The sequence below is a fragment of the Elephas maximus genome, chromosome 5 (genome assembly GCF_024166365.1).
Source record: "Elephas maximus indicus isolate mEleMax1 chromosome 5, mEleMax1 primary haplotype, whole genome shotgun sequence".
NCBI classification, from domain to species: domain Eukaryota; kingdom Metazoa; phylum Chordata; class Mammalia; order Proboscidea; family Elephantidae; genus Elephas; species Elephas maximus.
The window spans coordinates 41,269,263-41,288,948 of record NC_064823.1 but is presented as its reverse complement, the minus strand read 5'-3'; the positions used below and the strand labels follow the sequence as shown (position 1 = coordinate 41,288,948).

The 19,686-nt window shown below is 39.9% G+C and overlaps 1 protein-coding gene across 2 annotated transcripts in view; it reads left to right on the top strand.

The window, feature by feature from the left end:
* Window positions 1-642: 642 nt before the first annotated feature.
* RRH (retinal pigment epithelium-derived rhodopsin homolog) overlaps window positions 643-19,686 on the top strand; it is a 39,031-nt gene continuing 19,987 nt past the window's right edge. The window contains exon 1 of one of the 2 annotated variants that reach the window (XM_049885539.1): window positions 643-697. Coding sequence is in view for 1 of the 2 variants with exons in the window: in XM_049885540.1 (XP_049741497.1) it covers window positions 1,428-1,572 (145 nt within the window). In the remaining variant the exon portion in view is untranslated. Of the gene's footprint in view, window positions 698-1,427; window positions 1,573-19,686 lie in introns of those variants that run through there. The other variant, XM_049885540.1, reaches the window with a different exon arrangement.

The window sequence follows — 19,686 nt, the reverse complement described above, 5'->3', positions numbered from 1 at the left end:
ATTTTTAAAAGGAAGAGTTCCTCTTTGATATTTATTGCTTTAGGGTCATTTGAGAATATTTTCATACTTCTGGAATATTGATGAGATTCACTCTTATACTTATCAGAATATGATTTTACATTTACAGAAATTTGGGTAATGATGGCTATAAGATCTGGGACAGATTACCAAACCTGGTTCAACCTCTTCGGTTTATATACAGGTGAAAGAACTGAGGTCAAAAGGATTATTTTAGGTCCCTTCCTGCTTTGACATCCTGAGATTTACAAAATTAAGTAAGTGGATAAATATAGCCCTCTAGTGGTTCTGTCACATGCTTACAATGTTAACTTTGGCGCATCTAGCATTTCTTTCAAGTTCTCACTGATTTTAAGTAATTCAATATTAAGGAGAATCAGATTTTCTTATGTTACCTGGTATAAAAAAGCATGGGAAAAAAAGTGGTAGGGATACCTTATTACTCTAACAGTATACATTCATGTTAGATTATAACCCATTTCTCAGGTTATAACAAAATGGTTCAGAGTATTAGCATTACCCTATTTTTTTTTTTTTATATGTCACAAGATGAACGATTGAATCCAGACGCTTGGTTGACACATGCTATGATTATCATCATCATCAGATAATACTAGTTACTCATGCAAAGTGTGAGTAAATGAACTGAGATAAATGGTGGAATCATGATACATCCATGGTACGAAATGCTTTCAGTAACTTAGACCTGTGTTTATTGACCTGCAATTTATGAAATGGCTTCAGGGGGAAACAAATTGTGAATGATTGTATGTATCTGTACATGTATATATTCCCATTTTGGTTTAAAAAGAAAAAAGGGAACCTCAAACCCTTGTATAAATACATGTTTGCATAACAAAGGAAATCATAAGAAAGGATATTACCAACAATATCGGTGAGTTTAGGGGAATGAGGATTGGATGGACGGAAGGGAGATTTCTTCTTTACCTCTCATTATTTAAATTCTTAATGAAAAAAAAGGGGGGGCGGGAACTGCAATGGAAAAACTCAAAAGGATCAATAAAAATAGGAACCTTAATCTGCATAGCTTTAGAGACTGGCTGTCTGAATTTCAGAACTTATTTCTAGCAGAGACTAGTTGAATCAAGTCAGCTCCTGCACAGTTTTTCTGAGTTTATTGTTTAAATGTGGGTGTTTTTGTTTGATAATCTTCATGGATATGACTGATACTCAATTTAGTGGAGCTTGGTATTTCTCTTTGTGTTTCGCTAATAAGCTTTTCCCTTGTTCTGAGAATTAAAATGCTTTCCTTTTTAGCCCAATTAAATTTATTAAAAGAAGGCCTCTATGAAAAGGCCATTCTTTGTGGTCTCTAAGTGGAATTGATTGGTCCTGAAAATTCTTCCTTCACTGGCTGTTAAAACATTTCATAGTTATTGAAAGCTTATATGAAGTTATATGAAGGCTGTCTCAATATCTTCTCTAAAATGCTAAGGAATAGTTTGGATAACAGTTCAGACTCTAAAAATGAAGATGCCTCAGTCTTTTCGCAAACTGAACACAATATAGTTGCAACTTACTTGATTATGGCAGGTATGTCTGTTTACTCCATGAACAGTTGTATTACTATAGAATGGGGGAAGAAAAGGTTTTCAGCATAAGAAAGTAGGAAGCATGGGTTTCAGAGCCTGGGTTCAGAGAGTGTTTCAAGATACATATTGTGGGTCAACCTCAACAAGTAACTTATCTTTTCTGATTTGGCTTGCTCATGTGTTAATGAGAATGTTAACTACTTGCTGTATCTACTTTTGGCTGTAAAGATCAAATAAGAGAGTATAGGTAAAAGAATAAATAAAACACTGTTGATGGTGATTAATGTCACAAATTATTTTGAATCTTGATAATGCGAGAGCGGTGAAATGGGGCTGAGAAGTTTTCTATAAAATGAGTACTTCTATTGTGATATCATCCATGTATTTGATTATTACATTGTCAAACTAAGTTTTTACTGAGGAAGAGTGTATACTATGATAAAAATGTATTTTTATATCATTTGCTGTACATGTTTTTTTATAGTTTTGTCCTTGGTAGAAGGTAGCCAACATTGAAAATCCTGGAAAGAAAATTAAAATTCTAAAAAGAGCAGAGTAGATTGCCATTGAGGACAGAGCATGAAAATTCATTTCATTCCAGAATGTTAAAATATAATATGACTCTTGAACTTTGGATCCAATCTTCTATATCTTTGCAACTGTTGGCAAGTTTCTTACCATTTTCTGATCTGTTAAATGAGGATAAGAACAAGCTACCTGTCGTCATTTTGAGGGGTAAAATGAACTGACACATAAAGCACCTTGAGTTTAGGAGGTGTTTCACAAATATTTGCTTTTCTCTCCCATGTACACATACTCATTGATTCAAGTATTGGATTAATCATTTAGATGAAGACTTCTTTGCAGAAAAAAGGGTAGGATGGATGATAAAAACTCTTTGAGTATCTTTTTTGTGCCTAGGTTGAAGTGTGATGTAGCTTATGCTGAACAATCCCTGGATTTCCACCTTTATACTCCTGTCCTCCTGTCCTCCTGTCATGAACTTTAGAGGAAGCTAGTTTCATTACATTGGGTTATTATTTTTAGATGAAATTTTATGAAAAATTTCAAACATTCAAAAGTAGAGGGAAAAGTGTTTAAGTCCTCCTGCACCAAACTAATTATAATTCCTGAGTTTTTTCCCCCATGATTCACAGTTAGAGTAAAAAGTACTGATTCTTATATTAGAAATTGTGAATTCCTAAGTTAGTTTTTATAAATTTTAGTGACATAGTCATTCAAGCAACATTTGAGTGCCAGTGAGTGATAGGTATTGGACAAGTTCTGGTTTATTTATTTATTTATTTATTTTGTATTGTTGCTACTGTATGAGAGAAACAATACACTATTTAAAGAGAAAATCTTATCACAATTACGTGGAAATACTTTGTATTCAAGCTTTTGATTTGTTTAGCTTTGGTTTATTTATTAAACAAATCTTCTATATGTTACATGCTGAAATAACATAGAAATCATTAGGACCCTAAAAGCTACATGGGAAAACTAGGAAGATATGAGAGTTAAATAATATAGCATTATAATATAGGCAAGTACTTCAGGAATTTATAGAGAAGAGCGTATACTGTAGGTAGGAGAAGACCGCGGGGTAGAATTGGGCTCGAGATAGTCATTGGAGGATGGGTAGCATTTGGATAGGTAGAAAAAAGGAATAGGGAATTCTAAGTGGGAGAAATGGGTCAAGATTTACAACAAGTGTGTTATATTTGGAAAACAACTTGAATGGAAGTCTTGTTTTGACAAGTGTGGAAATTTGCTTAGGACGGGTGAAAACAGGCTGAGGCAAAAAGCCTGGGATATGAGGTAGGGACATTTGAATTTTTATCCCTCAGGCAGTGGGAGTATTAGAAGTTTTTTGTTTTTTTTTTTTTTTTTAAATTTTTATTAAGCTTCAAGTGAACATTTACCATTCCAATCAGTCTGTCACATGTAGGTTTACATACATCTTACTCCCTTCTCCCACTTGCTCTCCCCCTATTGAGTCAGCCCTTACAGTCTCTCGTTTCGTGCCAATTTTACCTTCTTCCCTCTCTCTCTATCTTCCCATCCCCCCCTCCAGTCAAGAGTTGCCAACACACTCTCCCGTGTCCACCTGATTTAATTAGCTCACTCTTCATCAGTATCTCTCTCCCCCCCACTGACCAGTCCTTTTCATGCCTGATGATTTGTCTTCGGGGATGGTTCCTGTCCTGTGCCATCAGAAGTTCTGGGGAGCATTGTCTCTGGGATTCCTCTAGTCGCAATCATACCATTAGGTGTGGTCTTTTAATGAGAATTTGGGGTCTGCATCCCATTGGTCTCCTGCTCCCTCAGGAGTTGTCTGTTGTGTTCCCTGACAGGGCAGACATCGATTGTGGCCGGGCACCAACTAGTTCTTCTGGTCTCAGGACATTGTAGGTCTCTGGTTCAAGTGGCCCTTTCTGTCTCTTGGGTTCTTAGTTGTCGTGTGACCTTGGTGTTCTTCCTTTGCCTTTGCTCCCGGTGGGTTGAGACCAATTAATGTATTTTAGATGGCTGCTTGTTGGCATTTAGGACCCCAGGTGCCACAATTCAAAGTGGGATGCAGAGTGTTTTCATAATAGAATTGTTTTGCCCATTGATTTAGAAGTCCTCTCGAACCAAGTTCCCCAGACCCCAGCCCCTGCTTCGCTATCCTTTGAAGCTGTCATTTTATCTCGGAAACCTCTTTACTTTTAATCCTGTCCAATTAGGCTGACCTTCCTTGTTTTGAGTGTTGTCTTTCCCTTCACCCAAAGCAGTTCCCATCTACAGATTGATCAATAAAAAGCCCTCTCCCTCCCTCCCTCCCTCCCTCCCCCCTTTGTAACCACAAAAGTATGTGTTCTTTTCCGTTTTTTCTATTTCTCAAGATCTTATAATAGTGGTCTTATACAATATTTGTCCTTTTGCAACTGACTCATTTCGCTCAGCATAATGCCTTCCAGATTCCTCCATGTTATGAAATGTTTCAGAGATTCGTCACTGTTCTTTATCGATGCGTAGTATTCCATTGTGTGAATATACCACAATTTATTTACCCATTCGTCCGTTGATGGACATCTTGGTTGCTTCCAGCTTTTTGCTATTGTAAACAGAGCTGCAATAAACATGGGTGTGCATATATCTGTTTGTGTGAAGGGTCTTGTATTTTTAGGGTATATTCCGAGGAGTGGGATTTCTGGGTTGTATGGTAGTTCTATTTCTAACTGTGTAAGATAACGCCAGATGGATTTCCAAAGTGGTTGTACCATTTTACAATCCCACCAGCAGTGTATGAGAGTTCCAGTCTCTCCGCAGCCTCTCCAACATTTATTATTTTGTGTTTTTTGAATTAATGCCAGTCTAGTTGGTGTCAGATGGAATCTCATCGTAGTTTTAATTTGCATTTCTCTAATGACTAATGATCGAGAGCATTTTCTCATGTATCTGTTGGCTGCCTGAATATCTTCCTTAGTGAAATGTGTGTTCATATCCTTTGCCCACGTCTTGATTGGGTTGTTTGTCTTTTTGTGGTTGAGTTTTGACAGAATCATGTAGATTTTAGAGATCAGGCGCTGGTCTGAGATGTCATAGCTGAATATTCTTTCCCAGTCTGTAGGTGGTCTTTTTACTCTTTTGGTGAAGTCTTTAGATGAGCATAGGTGTTTGATTTTTAGGAGCTCCCAGTTATCTGGTTTCTCTTCATCATTTTTGGTAATGTTTTGTATTCTGTTTATGCCCTGTATTAGGGCTCCTAGGGTAGATCCTATTTTTTCTTCCATGATTTTTATCGTTTTAGTCTTTATGTTTAGGTCTTTGATCCACTTGGAGTTAGTTTTTGTGCATGGTGTGAGGTATGGGTCCTGTTTCATTCTTTTGCAAATGGATATCCAGGTATGCCAGCACCATTTGTTAAAAAGACTATTATTTCCCCAATTGACTGACACTGGTCCTTTGTCAAATATCAGCTGCTCATAAATGGATGGATTTATATCTGGATTCTCAATTCTGTTCCATTGGTCTATGTGCCTGTTGTTGTACCAGTACCAGGCTGTTTTGACTACTGTAGCTATATAATAGGTTCTGAAATCAGGTAGGGTGAGGCCTCCCACTTTCTTCTTCTTTTTCAGTAATGTTTTGCTTATCCGGGGGTTCTTTCCTTTCCATATGAAATTAGTGATTTGTTTCTCTATTCCCTTAAAGTATGACATTGGTATTTGGATGGGAAGTGCGTTGTATGTATAAATGGCTTTTGGTAGAATAGACATTTTTACTATGTTAAGTCTTCCTATCCATGAGCAGGGTATGTTTTTCCATTTAAGTGTGTCCTTTTGAATTTCTTGTAGCAGAGTTTTATAGTTTTCTTTGTATAGGTCTTTTACATCCTTGGTAAGATTTATTCCTAAGTATTTTATCTTCTTGGGGGCTACTGTGAATGGTATTGATTTGGTTATTTCCTCTTCGGTGTTCTTTTTGTTGATGTAGAGGAATCCAAGTGATTTTTGTATGTTTATTTTATATCCTGAGACTCTTCCAAACTCTTCTATTAGTTTCAGTAGTTTTCTGGAGGATTTCTTAGGGTTTTCCATGTATACGATCATGTCATCTGCAAATAGTGATAGCTTTACTTCCTCCTTACCAATCTGGATACCCTTTATTTCTTTGTCTAGCCTAATTGCCCTGGCTAGGACTTCAAGTACGATGTTGAATAAGAGCGGTGATAAAGGGCATCCTTGTCTGGTTCCCGTTCTCAAGGGAAATGCTTTCAGGTTCTCTCCATTTAGAGTGATATTGGCCGTTGGCTTTGCATATATGCCCTTTATTATGTTGAGGAATTTTCCTTCAATTCCTATTTTGGTGAGAGTTTTTATCATAAATGGGTGTTGGACTTTGTCAAATGCCTTTTCTGCATCAATTGATAAGATCATGTGGTTTTTGTCTTTTGTTTTATTTATGTGATGGATTACATTAATGGTTTTTCTGATATTAAACCAGCCTTGCATACCTGGTAGAAATCCCACTTGATCAGGGTGAATTATTTTTTTGATGTGTTGTTGGATTCTATTGGCTAGAATTTTATTAAGGATTTTTGCATCTATGTTCATGAGGGATATAGGTCTAAAATTTTCTTTTTTTGTAATGTTTTTACCTGGTTTTGGTATCAGGGAGATGGTAGCTTCATAGAATGAGTTGGGTAGTATTCCGTCTTTTTCTATACTTTGAAATACCTTCAATAGTAATGGTGTTAAGTCTTCTCTGAAGGTTTGGTAGAACTCTGCAGTGAAGCCATCTGGGCCAGGACTTTTTTTTGTTGGGAGTTTTTTGATTACCGTTTCAATCTCTTTTTTTGTTATGGGTCTATTTAGTTGTTCTACTTCTGAATGTGTTAGTTTAGGTAAGTAGTATTGTTCCAAGAATTTATCCATTTCTTCTAGGTTTTCAAATTTGTTAGAGTACAATTTTATGTAGTAATCTGATATGATTCTTTTGATTTCATTTGGTTCTGTTGTGATGTGGTCCTTCTCGTTTCTTATTCGGGTTATTTGTTTCCTTTCCTGTTTTTCTTTAGTCAGTCTAGCCAATGGTTTATCAATTTTGTTAATTTTTTCAAAGAACCAGCTTTTGGCTTTGTTAATTCTTTCAAGTGTTTTTCTGTTCTCTAATTCATTTAGTTCAGCTCTAATTTTTATTATTTGTTTTCTTCGGGTGCCTGATGGATTCTTTTGTTGCTCACTTTCTATTTGCTCAAGTTGTCGGGACAGTTCTCTGATTTTGGCTCTTTCTTCTTTTTGTATGTGTGCATTTATCGATATAAATTGGCCTCTGAGCACTGCTTTTGCTGTGTCCCAGAGGTTTTGATAGGAAGTATTTTCATTCTCGTTGCTTTCTAAGAATTTCCTTATTCCCTCCTTGATGTCTTCTATAACCCAGTCTTTTTTCAGGAGGGTATTGTTCATTTTCCAAGTATTTGATTTCTTTTCCCTAGTTTTTCTGTTATTGATTTCTAGCTTCATTGCCTTGTGGTCTGAGAAGATGCTTTGTAATATTTCGATGTTTTGGATTCTGCAAAGATTTGTTTTATGCCCTAATATGTGGTCTATTCTAGAGAATGTTCCATGTGCGCTAGAAAAAAAAGTATATTTTGTAGCAGTTGAGTGGAGAGTTCTGTATAAGTCAATGAGGTCAAGTTGGTTGATTGTTGTAAGTAGGTCTTTCGTGTCTCTATTGAGCTTCTTACTGGATGTCCTGTCCTTCTCCGAAAGTGGTGTGTTGAAGTCTCCTACTATATATGTGGAGGTGTCTATCTCACTTTTCAATTCTGTTAAAATTTGATTTATGTATCTTGCAGCCCTGTCATTAGGTGCGTAAATATTTAATATGGTTATGTCTTCCTGATCAATTGTCCCTTTTATCATTATATAGTGTCCTTCTTTATCTTTTGTGGCGGATTTAAGTCTAAAGTCTATTTTGTCAGAAATTAATATTGCTACTCCTCTTCTTTTTTGCTTATTGTTTGCTTGATATATTTTTTTCCATCCTTTGAGTTTTAGTTTGTTTGTGTCTCTAAGTCTAAGGTGTGTCTCTTGTAGGCAGCATATAGATGGATCGTGTTTTTTTATCCAGTCCGTGACTCTCTGTCTCTTTATTGGTGCATTTAGTCCATTTCATTCAGCGTAATTATAGATAAGTAAGTTTTTAGTGCTGTCATTTTGAAGCCTTTTCATGTGTGTTGTTGGCCATTTCATTTTTCCACATGCTTTTTTGTGCTGAGACGTTTTTCTTAGTAGCTTGTGAGATCCTCATTTTCATAATGTTTAACTTTGTGTTTATTGAGTCGTTGCGTTTTTCTTGGCTTTTTTCTTGAGTTATGGAATTGATATTCCTTTTTGTGGTTACCTTTTTATTTACCCCTATTTTTCTAAGTAAAAACCTAACTTGTATCCTTCTATTTCGCCTTGTATCACTCTCCATCTGGCAGTTCAATGCCTCCTATATTTAGTCCCTCTTTTTGATTATTTTGATCGTTTATCTATTGATTTCCATGATTTCCTGTTGTGTGTATTATTTTGTTTATTTATTTATTTTTTAGAATTAGTCTTAATTTGTTTGTTTTTGTGCTTTCCCTGTTTGAGTTGCGTTGATATCAGGACGTTCTGTTTTGTGACCTTGTATTGTGCTGGTACCTGATATTATTGGTCATCCGGACAAACAATCTCCTTTAGCATTTCTTGCAGTCTTGGTTTAGTTTTTGCAAATTCTCTAAACTTGTGTTTATCTGTAAATATCTTAATTTCTCCTTCATATTTCAGAGAGAGTTTTGCTGGATATATGATCCTTGGTTGGCAGTTTTTCTCGTTTAGTGCTCTGTATATGTCGTCCCATTCCCTTCTTGCCTGCATGGTTTCTGCTGAGTAGTCTGAACTTATTCTTATTGATTCTCCCTTGAAGGAAACCTTTCTTTTCTCCCTGGCTGCTTTTAAAATTTTCTGTTTGTCTTTGGTTTTGGCAAGTTTGATGATGATATGTCTTGGTGTTTTTCTTTTTGGATCAATCTTAAATGGGGTTCGATGAGCGTCTTGGATAGATATCCTTTCTTCTTTCATGATGTCAGGGAAGTTTTGTGTCAGGAGTTCTTCAACTATTTTCTCTGTGTTTTCTGTCCCCCCTCCCTGTTCTGGGACTCCAATTACTCGCAAGTTATCCTTCTTGATAGAGTCCCACATGATTCTTAGGGTTTCTTCATTTTTTTTAATTCTTTTATCTGATTTTTTTTTCAGCTATGTTGGTGTTGTTTCCCTGGTCCTCCAGAAGTCCCAGTCTACATTCTAATTGCTCGAGTCTGCTCCTCTGACTTTCTATTGCGTTGTCAAATTCTGTAATTTTATTATTAATCTTTTGGATTTCTACATGCTGTCTCTCTATGGATTCTTGCAACCTGTTAATTTTTCCACTATGTTCTTGAATAATCTTTTTGAGTTCTTCAACAGTTTTATCAGTGTGTTCCTTGGCTTTTTCTGCATTTATCCGAATTTCATTTGTGATATCTTTAAGCATTCTGTAAATTAGTTTTTTATATTCTGTATCTGATAATTCCAGGATTGTATCTTCATTTGGGAAAGATTTTGATTCTTTTGTTTGGGGGGTTGGAGAAGCTGTCATGGTCTGTTTCTTTATGTGGTTTGATATGGACTGCTGTCTCCGAGCCATCACTGGGAAACTAGATTTTCCAAGTAGTCAGCTAAAAAAAAATGCAGTCAGATCCCTATCTGAATTCTCTCTCTGGCTCCGGGTATTCGGATGTTAATGGGGTCGCCTGGGGAGGGTGGGGGAGGGATCTGAGAGCTAGGAGTGTAGCACCACAGAATATAGAGCTGAGCACCACGTTCACGCTCCGCCCCCGTTCGCCAAAATCCGGGCTGGACGGGTCCCTGGCTAGGACACTGCTTTCCTTGCTCGGAAACCAGTCACTTCCTCCTGGGGACTTCCTCCGGTGCGCGGCACCGCTCGTGGGCACTGGGTGGGCGTTTCCCGCACGAACGGGTGGGCCCGCCCCCAGGGTCTATTCAGGCGATTATAATTAGGTCCCGCGGTCACGCCCCGCCTGTGCGCGCGCCCAAATCCCAGCGGGATGACTTCCGGGTTGAGACGCTGCTTTCCCTGTTCGGGAACCAGTCACTTCCTCCCCGGGACTTCTCCTTCCGGAGCGCCACACCTCTCGCACGAACTGGTTTGGCGTCACCTGCACGGCCAAGTGGGCCCGCCCCCTGGGTCAATTCAGGGCAATAAAAATGGACTCCGTGCTCACGCCCCGCTCGTGCGCGCGCCCAAGCCCCGGCAGGACGGCACCCCGTCTGGGACGCTACTTTCTGCGCTTCGGGACCAATCAGTTCCTCCACACGGCCAGGTGGGCCCACCCCCTGGGTCAATTCAGGGCAATAAAAATGGACTCCGTGCTCACGCCCCGCTCGTGCGCGCGCCCAAGCCCCGGCAGGACGGCACCCCGTCTGGGACGCTACTTTCTGCGCTTCGGGACCAATCAGTTCCTCCACACGGCCAGGTGGGCCCACCCCCTGGGTCAATTCAGGGCAATAAAAATGGACTCCGCGCTCACGCCCCGCTCGTGCGCACGCCCAAGCCCCGGCAGGACAGCACCCCGTCTGGGACGCTACTTTCTGCGCTTCGGGACCAATCAGTTCCTCCGCACGGCCAGGTGGGCCCGCCCCCTGGGTCAATTCAGGGCAATAAAAATGGACTCCGCGCTCACGCCCCGCTCGTGCGCGCGCCCAAGCCCCAGCAAGACGGCACCCTGTCTGGGACGCTACTTTCTGCGCTTCGGGACCAATCAGTTCCTCCCGGGGACTTCTCCTTCCGGTGTGCCACACCTCTCGCGCAAACTGGGAGGGCGTCACTCGCACGACCAGGTGGTCCCGCCCCCTGGGTCAATTCAGGGTAATAAAAATGGACCCTGCGCTCATGTCCCGCCCGCGTGCGCGCGCCCAGATCCCAGCGGAATGGCTCCCCGTCTGGGATGCTGCTTTCCCTGTTTTGAGACCAGACACTTCCGGGGATTTCTCCCTGTGGTGTGCCGTGCCACATGCGCGGACTGGGTGTGCGTTCTCCCGCACGAACGTGTGGGCCCCGCCCTGGGGTCACTTTAGGGAAATATAGTTGACCCCCCCCCGCTCGCGCCCCGTCGGCTTCTCGCCTAACTCCCGGCGGGACGGCACCCCAGCTGGGACGCTGTTCTCCCCCCTCGCAGATCAGTCACTGCCTCCCGGGTGCTTCTCCCTCCGGCTGCGCCCCTACGCCGCCCGCGCCAACCTGCTAGGCTTCCTCCCGGGATGGGTTCGGGGGGGAAGGGGTGGGCCCCCTTTCTGTGCCGTCTGCCCCCCTGGGCTCTGCCCCAGATTGAGCTCCGAAGGTCACCTGCCTGGTGCGCTGGCTCCTAGTTCTGAAAACAGTCGCTGACTGCCCGTATTTGTTCGTTTTCCGTCTCTAAGTCTGTGCTTGTTCAGAGTTCGTAGATTGTTATGTATGTGATCGATTCCCTTGTTTTTCCGAGTCTTTGTTGCAAGAGGGATCCGCGGTAGCGTCCACCTAGTCCGCCATCTTGGCCCCCCCCGTTTTTTTTTTTTTAATAATTTTTATTGTGCTTTAAGTGAAAGTTTACAAATCTAGTCAGTCTCTCACACAAGAACCCATATATACCTTGCTACACTCTCCCAATTACTCTCTCCTTAATGATACAGCCTGCTCTCTCCCTCCACTCTCTTTTTGTCAGCTTCTAACCCCCTCCACCCTCTCATCTACCCTCTAGGCAGGAGATGCTAACATAGTCTCAAGTGTCCACCTGATCCAAACAGCTCACTCCTCACCAGCATCCCTCTCCAACCCATTGTCCAGTCCAATCCATGTCTGAAGAGTTGGCTTCGGGAATGATTCCTGTCCTGGGGCAACAGAAGGTCTGGGGGCCATGACCACTGGGGTCCCCCCAGTCTCAAACCATCAAGTCTGGTCTTACGAGAATTTGAGGTCTGCATCATCCCACCACCCTTCCGCTCCCTCAGGGGTTCTCTGTTGTGTTGCCTGTCAGGGCAGTCATCGGTTGTAGCTGGGCACCATCTAGCTTTTCTGGCCTCAGGATGATGTAGTTGCTGGTGCATGTGGCCCTATCTGTCTCTTGGGCTCGTAATTACCTTGTGTCCTTGGTGTTCTTCATTCTCCTTTGATCCAGGTGGGCCGAGACCAACCGATGCGTCCCAGATGGCTGCTTGCTAGCGTTTAAGACCCCAGACGCCACTCTTCAAAGTGGGATGCAGAATATTTTCTTAATAGATTTTATTATGCCAATTGACTTAGATGTCCCCCGAAACCATGGTCCACAGACCCCTGCCCCTGCTACGCTGGCCTTCAAAGCATTCAGTTTATTCAGGAAGCTGCTTTGCTTTTGGTTTAGTCCAATTGTGCTGACCTCCCCTGTATTGTGTGCTGTCTTTCCCTTCACCTAAAGTAGTTCATATCTATTATCTAATTAGTGAATACCCTTCTCCCTCCCCCCTCTTGTAACCACAAAAGGCTGTTTTTTCCTCAGTTTGAACTGTTTCTCAAGTTCTTATAATAGTGGTCTAATTTCACTCAGCATAATGCCCTCCAGGTTCCTCCATGCCATGAAATGTTTCACAGATTTCTCACTGTTCTTTATCAATGCATAGTATTCCATCGTGTCAACACACCACAATCTATCCATTCATCCGTTGACGGGCACCTTGGTTGCTTCCATGTTTCTGCTATTGGAAACACTGCTGCAGTAAACATGGGTGTGCACACATCTGTTTGTGTAAAGGCTCTTATTTCTCTAGGATACATTCCAAGGAGTGGGATTGCTGGATCCTATGGTAGCTCCATTTCTAACTTTCCAAACTTTCCAAGGAAGCGCCAAATCGATTTCCAAAGTGGTTGTACCATTCGACATTCCCACCAGCAGTGTAGAAGTGTTTCAATCTCTCCACAGCCTCTCCAACATTCATTATTTTGTGCTCTTTGGATTAATGCCAGCCTTGCTGGAGTGAGATGAAATCTCGTAGCTTTGATCTACATTTCTCCAATGGCTAATGATCGTGAACATTTCCTCATATATCTGTTAGCTACCTGAATGTCCTCTTTAGTGAAGTGTCTATTCATATCTTTTGCACATTTTTTAATTGGGTTATTTGTCTTTTTGCAGTTGAGTTTTTGCAGTATCATGTAGATTTTAGAGATCAGGTGCTGATCAGAAATGTCATAGCTAAAAACTTTTTCCCAGTCCATAGGTAGTCTTTTTACTCTTTTGGTGAAGTCTTTGGATGAGCATAAGTGTTTGATTTTTAGGAGCTCCCAGTTATCTAGTTTTTCTTTTACGTTCTTATAATGTTTTGTATACTGTTTATGCCATGTATTAGGGCTCCTAACATTGTCCCTATTTTTTCTTCCATGATCTTTATTGTTTTAGATTTTATATTTAGGTCTTTGATCCATTTTGAGTTAGTTTTTGTGCATGGGAGTGAGGTATGGGTCTTGTTTCATTTTTTGCAGATGGATATCCAGTTATGCCAGCACCATTTGTTAAAAAGAGTGTCTTTTCCCCATTTAACTGCTTTGGGGCCTTTGTCAAATATCAACTGCTCATATGTGGATGGATTTATGTCTGGATTCTCAATTCTGTTCCATTGGTCCATGTATCTGTTGTTGTACCAGTACCAGGCTGTTTTGACTACTGTGGTGGTATAATAGGTTCTAAAATCAGGTAAAGTAAGGCCTCCCACTTTGTTCCTCTTTTTCAGTAATGGCTTTTCTATCCGGGGCCTCTTTCCCTTCTATATGAAATTGGTGATTTGTTTCTCCATCTCATTAAAGAATGTCCTTGGGATTTGGATCTGAATTGCATTAAATGTATAGATTGCTTTTGGTAGAATAGACATTTTTATAATGTTGTCTTCCTATCCATGAGCAAGGTATGTTCTTCCACTTATGTAAGTCTCTTGGTTTCTTGCAGAAATGTACTGTAGTTTTCTTTGTATAAGTCTTTTATATCTCTGGTAAGATTTATTCCTAAGTATTTTATCTTCTTGGGGGCTACTGTAAATGGCATTGATTTGGTGATTTCCTCTTCGATGTTCTTTTTGTTGGTGTAGAGGAATCCAACTGATTTTTGCTGAACTTTCCTATTAGTTTCAGTAGTTTTCTGGAGGATTCCTTAGGGTTTTCTGTGTATAAGATCATGTCATATGCAAATAGAGATACTTTGACTTCTTCCTTGCCAATCTGGATGCCCTTTATTTCTTTATCTAGTCTAATTGCTCTGGCTAGGACTTCCAGCACAATGTTGAATAAGAATGGTGATAAAGGGCATCCTTGTCTGGTTCCCAGTCTCAAAGGGAATGTTTTCAGGCTCTCTCCATTTAGGGTGCTGTTGGCTGTTGGCTTTGTATAAATGCCCTTTATTATGTTGAGGAATTTTCCTTCTATTCCTATTTTGCTGAGAGTTTTTATCATGAATGAGTGTTGAACTTTGTCAAATGCCTTTTCTGCATCAATTGATAAAATCATGTGATTCCTGTCTTTTGTTTATTTATGTGGTGGATTACATTAATTGTTTTTCTAATGTTGAACCATCCCTGCATACCTGGTATGAATCCCACTTGGTCATGGTGAATTATTTTTTTGATATGTTGTTGAATTCTATTGGCTAGAATTTTGTTAAGGATTTGTGCATCTACATTCATGAGGGATATAGGTCTATAATTATCTTTTCTTGTAGTGTCTTTACCTGGTTTTGGTATCAGGGATATGGTGGCTTCATAGAATGAGTTTGGTAGTATTCCATCCTTTCCTCTGCTCTGAAATACCTTTAGTAGTAGTGGTGTTAACTCTTATCTGAAAGTTTGGTAGAACTCTGCAGTGAAGCCGTCCAGACCAGGGCTTTTTCGGGGGAGGGGGAGTTTTTTGATTACCTTTTCAATCTTTTGTTATGGGTCTATTTAGCTGTTCTACCTGTTTGTGTTAGTTTAGGTAAGTAGTGTGTTTCTAGGAATTCATCCGTTTCTTCTAGGTTTTCAAATTTATTTCAGTATAGTTTTTCATAGTAATCTGATATGGTTCTTTTAATTTCAGTTGGGTCTGTTATAATATCGCCCATCTCATTTCTTATTGATGTTATTTGCTTCCTCTCCTGTTTTTCTTTTGTCAGTTTGGCCAATGGTTTATCAATTTTGTTGAGTTTTTCAAAGAACCTTGTTAATTCTTTTGGTTGTTTTTCTGTTTTCTATTTCATTTAGTTCAGCTCTAATTTTTATTATTTGTTTTCTTCTGGTGCCTCTGGGTTTCTTTTGTTGCTCTCTTTCTATTTGTTCAAGTTTTAGGGATAGTTCTTTAATTTTGGCCCTTTCTTCTTTTTGGATGTGTGCATTTATTGATATAAATTGACCCCTGAGCACCGCTTTTACTTTTTTTTAAAGGTTCTGATAGGAAGTGTTTTCTTTCTCATTGGATTCTCTGAATTTCTTTATTCCATCCTTAATGTCGTCTATAATCCAGTCTGTTTTGAGCAGGGTATTGCTCAGTTTCTAAGTATTTGATTTCTTTTCCCTGCTTTTCCTGTTATTGATTTCCACTTTTATGGCCTTATGGTCAGAGAAGATGCTTTGTAATATTTCAGTGTTTTGGATTCTGCTAAAGCTTGTTTTATGACCTAATATGTGGTCTATTCTAGAGAATGTTCTGTGTGCACTGGAAAAGAAAGTATACTTGGTTACTCTTGGGTGGAGTGTTCTGTATATGTCTACGAGGTCAAGTTGGTTGATTGTGACATTTAGATCTTCTGTGTCTATACTGAGCTTCTTTCTGGATGTCCTGTCCTTCACCGAAAGTGGTGTGTTGAAGTCTCCTACTATTATTGTGGAGCTGTCTATGTCACTTTTCAATGCCGATAGAGTTTGCTTTATGTATCTTGCAGCCCTGTCGTTGGGTGCATAAATATTTAATATGGTTATATCTTCCTGGTAAATTTTCCCTTTTATCATTATATAGTGGCCTTCCTTATCCTTTCTGATGGATTTAACTTTAAAGTCTATTTCGTCAGAAATTAATATTGCCACTCCTGCTCTTTTTTGATTGTTGTTTGCTTGATATATTTTTTTCCATCCTTTGAGTTTTAGCTTGTTTGTGTCTCTAAGTCTAAGGTGTGTCTCTTGTAGGCAGCATATAGACAGATCTTGTTTTTTAATCCATTCTGCCACTCTCTGTCTCTTTATTGGTGCCTCTAGTCCATTTACATTCAAGGTAATTATGGGTAGGTATAAATTTAGTGCTATCATTTTGATTTCTTTTTTTGTGTGTTGACAGCTTCCTTTTCCCACTAGATTTTATGTGCTGAGTAGATTTTCTTTGTATATTGTCCTTTCCTCATATTTGTTGTTGTTGATTTTGTTTCTGCTGAGTCTGTATTTTTCCCTTGTGTTTTATTTTGCTGAGTAGGATAGTTTGTCTCCTTTGTGGTTACCTTATTATTTACCCGTATTTTTCTAAATTTATAACTAACTTTTATTTCTTTGTATCGCCATATCTTCCTCTCCATATGGAAGGTGTATGATTACATTTCTTAGTCCCTGTTTATTATTTTAATGTTGTCTTCTTTTATATAATAACATCACCATTATTGTGTGTTGGCCTTTTTTTTTTTTTTTTTTTTTTGATTTCCCTGTCTGGGTTGACTTCTGGTTGCTCTGCCCAGTGTTATATTCTTGGGTCCATACCTGTTATTATTGATTTTCTAACCAAAGAACTCCTTTAGTATTTCTTGTAGTTTTGGTTTGGTTTTTTACGAATTTCCTCAACTTGTGTTTATCTGGAAACGTCTTATTTCAACTTCATATTTAAGAGACAGTTTGATGGATATATGATTCTTGGCACGCAATTTATTTCCTTCAATTTTTTAAATATGTCATCCCATTGCCTTCTTGTCTGCATGGTTTTTGCCGAGTAGTCCGAGCTTATTCTTATTGGCTCTCCCTTGTAGGTGACTTTTCTTTTATCCCTCACTCCTCTTTTTTTTTTAATAACTTTTATTAAGCTTCAAGTGAACGTTTACAAATCCAATCAGTCTGTCACATATAAGTTTACATACATCTCACTCCCTACTCCCACTTGCTCTCCCCCTCTTGAGTCAGCCCTTTCAGTCTCTCCTTTCTTGACAATTTTGCCGGCTTCCCTCTCTCTCTATCCTCCCATCCCCTCTCCAGACAAGAGTTGCCAACACAATCTCAAGTGTCCACCTGATATAATTAGCTCACTCTTCATCAGCGTCTCTCTCCCACCCGCTGACCAGTCCCTTTCATGTCTGATGAGTTGTCTTCCGGGATGGTTCCTGTCCTGTGCCAACAGAAGGTCTGGGGAGCATGGCCGCCGGGATTCCTCAAGTCTCAGTCAGACCATTAAGTTTGGTCTTTTTATGAGAATTTGGGGTCTGTATCCCACTGATCTCCTGCTCCCTCAGGGGTCCTCTGCTGTGCTCCCTGTCAGGGCAGTCATCGATTGTGGCCGGGCACCAACTAGTTCTTCTGGTCTCAGGATGATGTAGGTCTCTAGTTCATGTGGCCCTTTCTGTCTCTTGGGCTCTTAGTTATCGTGTGACCTTGGTGTTCTTCATTCTCCTTTGATCCAGGTGGGTTGAGACTAATTGCTGCATCTTAGATGGCCGCTTGTTAGCATTTAAGACCCCAGACGCCACATTTCAAAGTGGGATGCAGAATGTTTTCATAATAGAATTATTTTGCCAGTTGACTTAGAAGTCCCCTTAAACCATGGTCCCCAAACCCCCGCCTTTGCTCCACTGAACTTTGAAGCATTCACTTTATCCCGGAAACTTCTTTGCTTTTGGTCCAGTCCTGTTGAGCTGACCTTGCATGTATTGAGTATTGTCCTTCCCTTCACCTAAAGCAGTTCTTATCTACTAATTAATCAGTAAAAAACCCTCTCCCACACTCCCTCCCTACCCCCCTTGTAACCACAAAAGTATGTGTTCTTCTCAGTTTTTACTATTTCTCAAGATCTTATAATAGTGGTCTTATACAATATTTGTCCTTTTGCCTCTGACTAATTTCGCTCAGCATAATGCCTTCCAGGTGCCTCCATGTTATGAAATGTTTCACAGATTCCTCACTGTTCTTTATTGATGCGTAGTATTTCATTGTGTGAATATACCACAATTTATTTACCCATTCATCCGTTGATGGACACCTTGGTTGCTTCCAACTTTTTGCTATTGTAAACAGAGCTGCAATAAACATGGGTGTGCATATATCTGTTTGTATGAAGGCTCTTGTATCTCTAGGGTATATTCCCAGGAGTGGGATTTCTGGGTTGTATGGTAGTTCTATTTCTAACTGTTTAAGGTAACGCCAGATAGATTTCCAAAGTGGTTGTACCATTTTACATTCCCACCAGCAGTGTATGAGAGTTCCAATCTCTCCGCAGCCTCTCCAACATTTATTATTTTGTGTTTTTTGGATTAATGCCAGCCTTGCTGGTGTGAGATGGAATCTCATCGTAGTTTTAATTTGCATTTCTCTAATGGCTAATGATCGAGAGCATTTTCTCATGTATCTGTTAGCTGCCTGAATATCTTCTTTAGTGAAATGTGTGTTCATATCCTTTGCCCACTTCTTGATTGGGTTGTTTGTCTTTTTGTGGTTGAGTTTTGACAGAATCATGTAGATTTTAGAGATCAGGCGCTGGTCGGAGATGTCATAGCTGCAAATTTTTTCCCAATCTGTAGGTGGTCTTTTTACTCTTTTGGAGAAGTCTTTAGATGAGCATAGGTGTTTGATTTTTAGGAGCTCCCAGTTATCGGGTTTCTCTTCATCATTTTTGGTAATGTTTTGTATTCTGTTTATACCTTGTATTAGGGCTCCTAGGGTTGTCCCAATTTTTTCTTCCATGATCTTTATCGTTTTAGTCTTTATGTTTAGGTCTTTGATCCACTTGGAGTTAGTTTTTGTGCATGGTGTGAGGTATGGGTCCTGTTTCATTTTTTTGCAAATGGATATCCAGTTATGCCAGCACCATTTGTTAAAAAGGCTATCTTTTCCCCTATTAATTGACACTGGTCCTTTGTCAAATATCAGCTGCTCATACGTGGATGGATTTATATCTGGGTTCTCAATTCTGTTCCATTGGTCTATGTGCCTGTTGTTGTACCAGTACCAGGCTGTTTTGACTACTGTGGCTGTATAATAGGTTCTGAAGTCAGGTAAAGTGAGGCCTCCCACTTTCTTCTTCTTTTTCAGTAGTGCTTTGCTTATCCGTGGCTTCTTTCCCTTCCATATGAAATTGGTGATTTGTTTCTCTATCCCCTTAAAATATGACATTGGAATTTGGATCGGAAGTGCGTTAAATGTATAGATGGCTTTTGGTAGAATAGACATTTTTACTATGTTAAGTCTTCCTATCCATCAGCAAGGTATGTTTTTCCACTTAAGTATGTCCTTTTGAATTTCTTGTAGTAGAGCTTTGTAGTTTTCTTTGTATAGGTCTTTTACATCCTTGGTAAGATTTATTCCTAAGTATCTTATCTTCTTGGGGG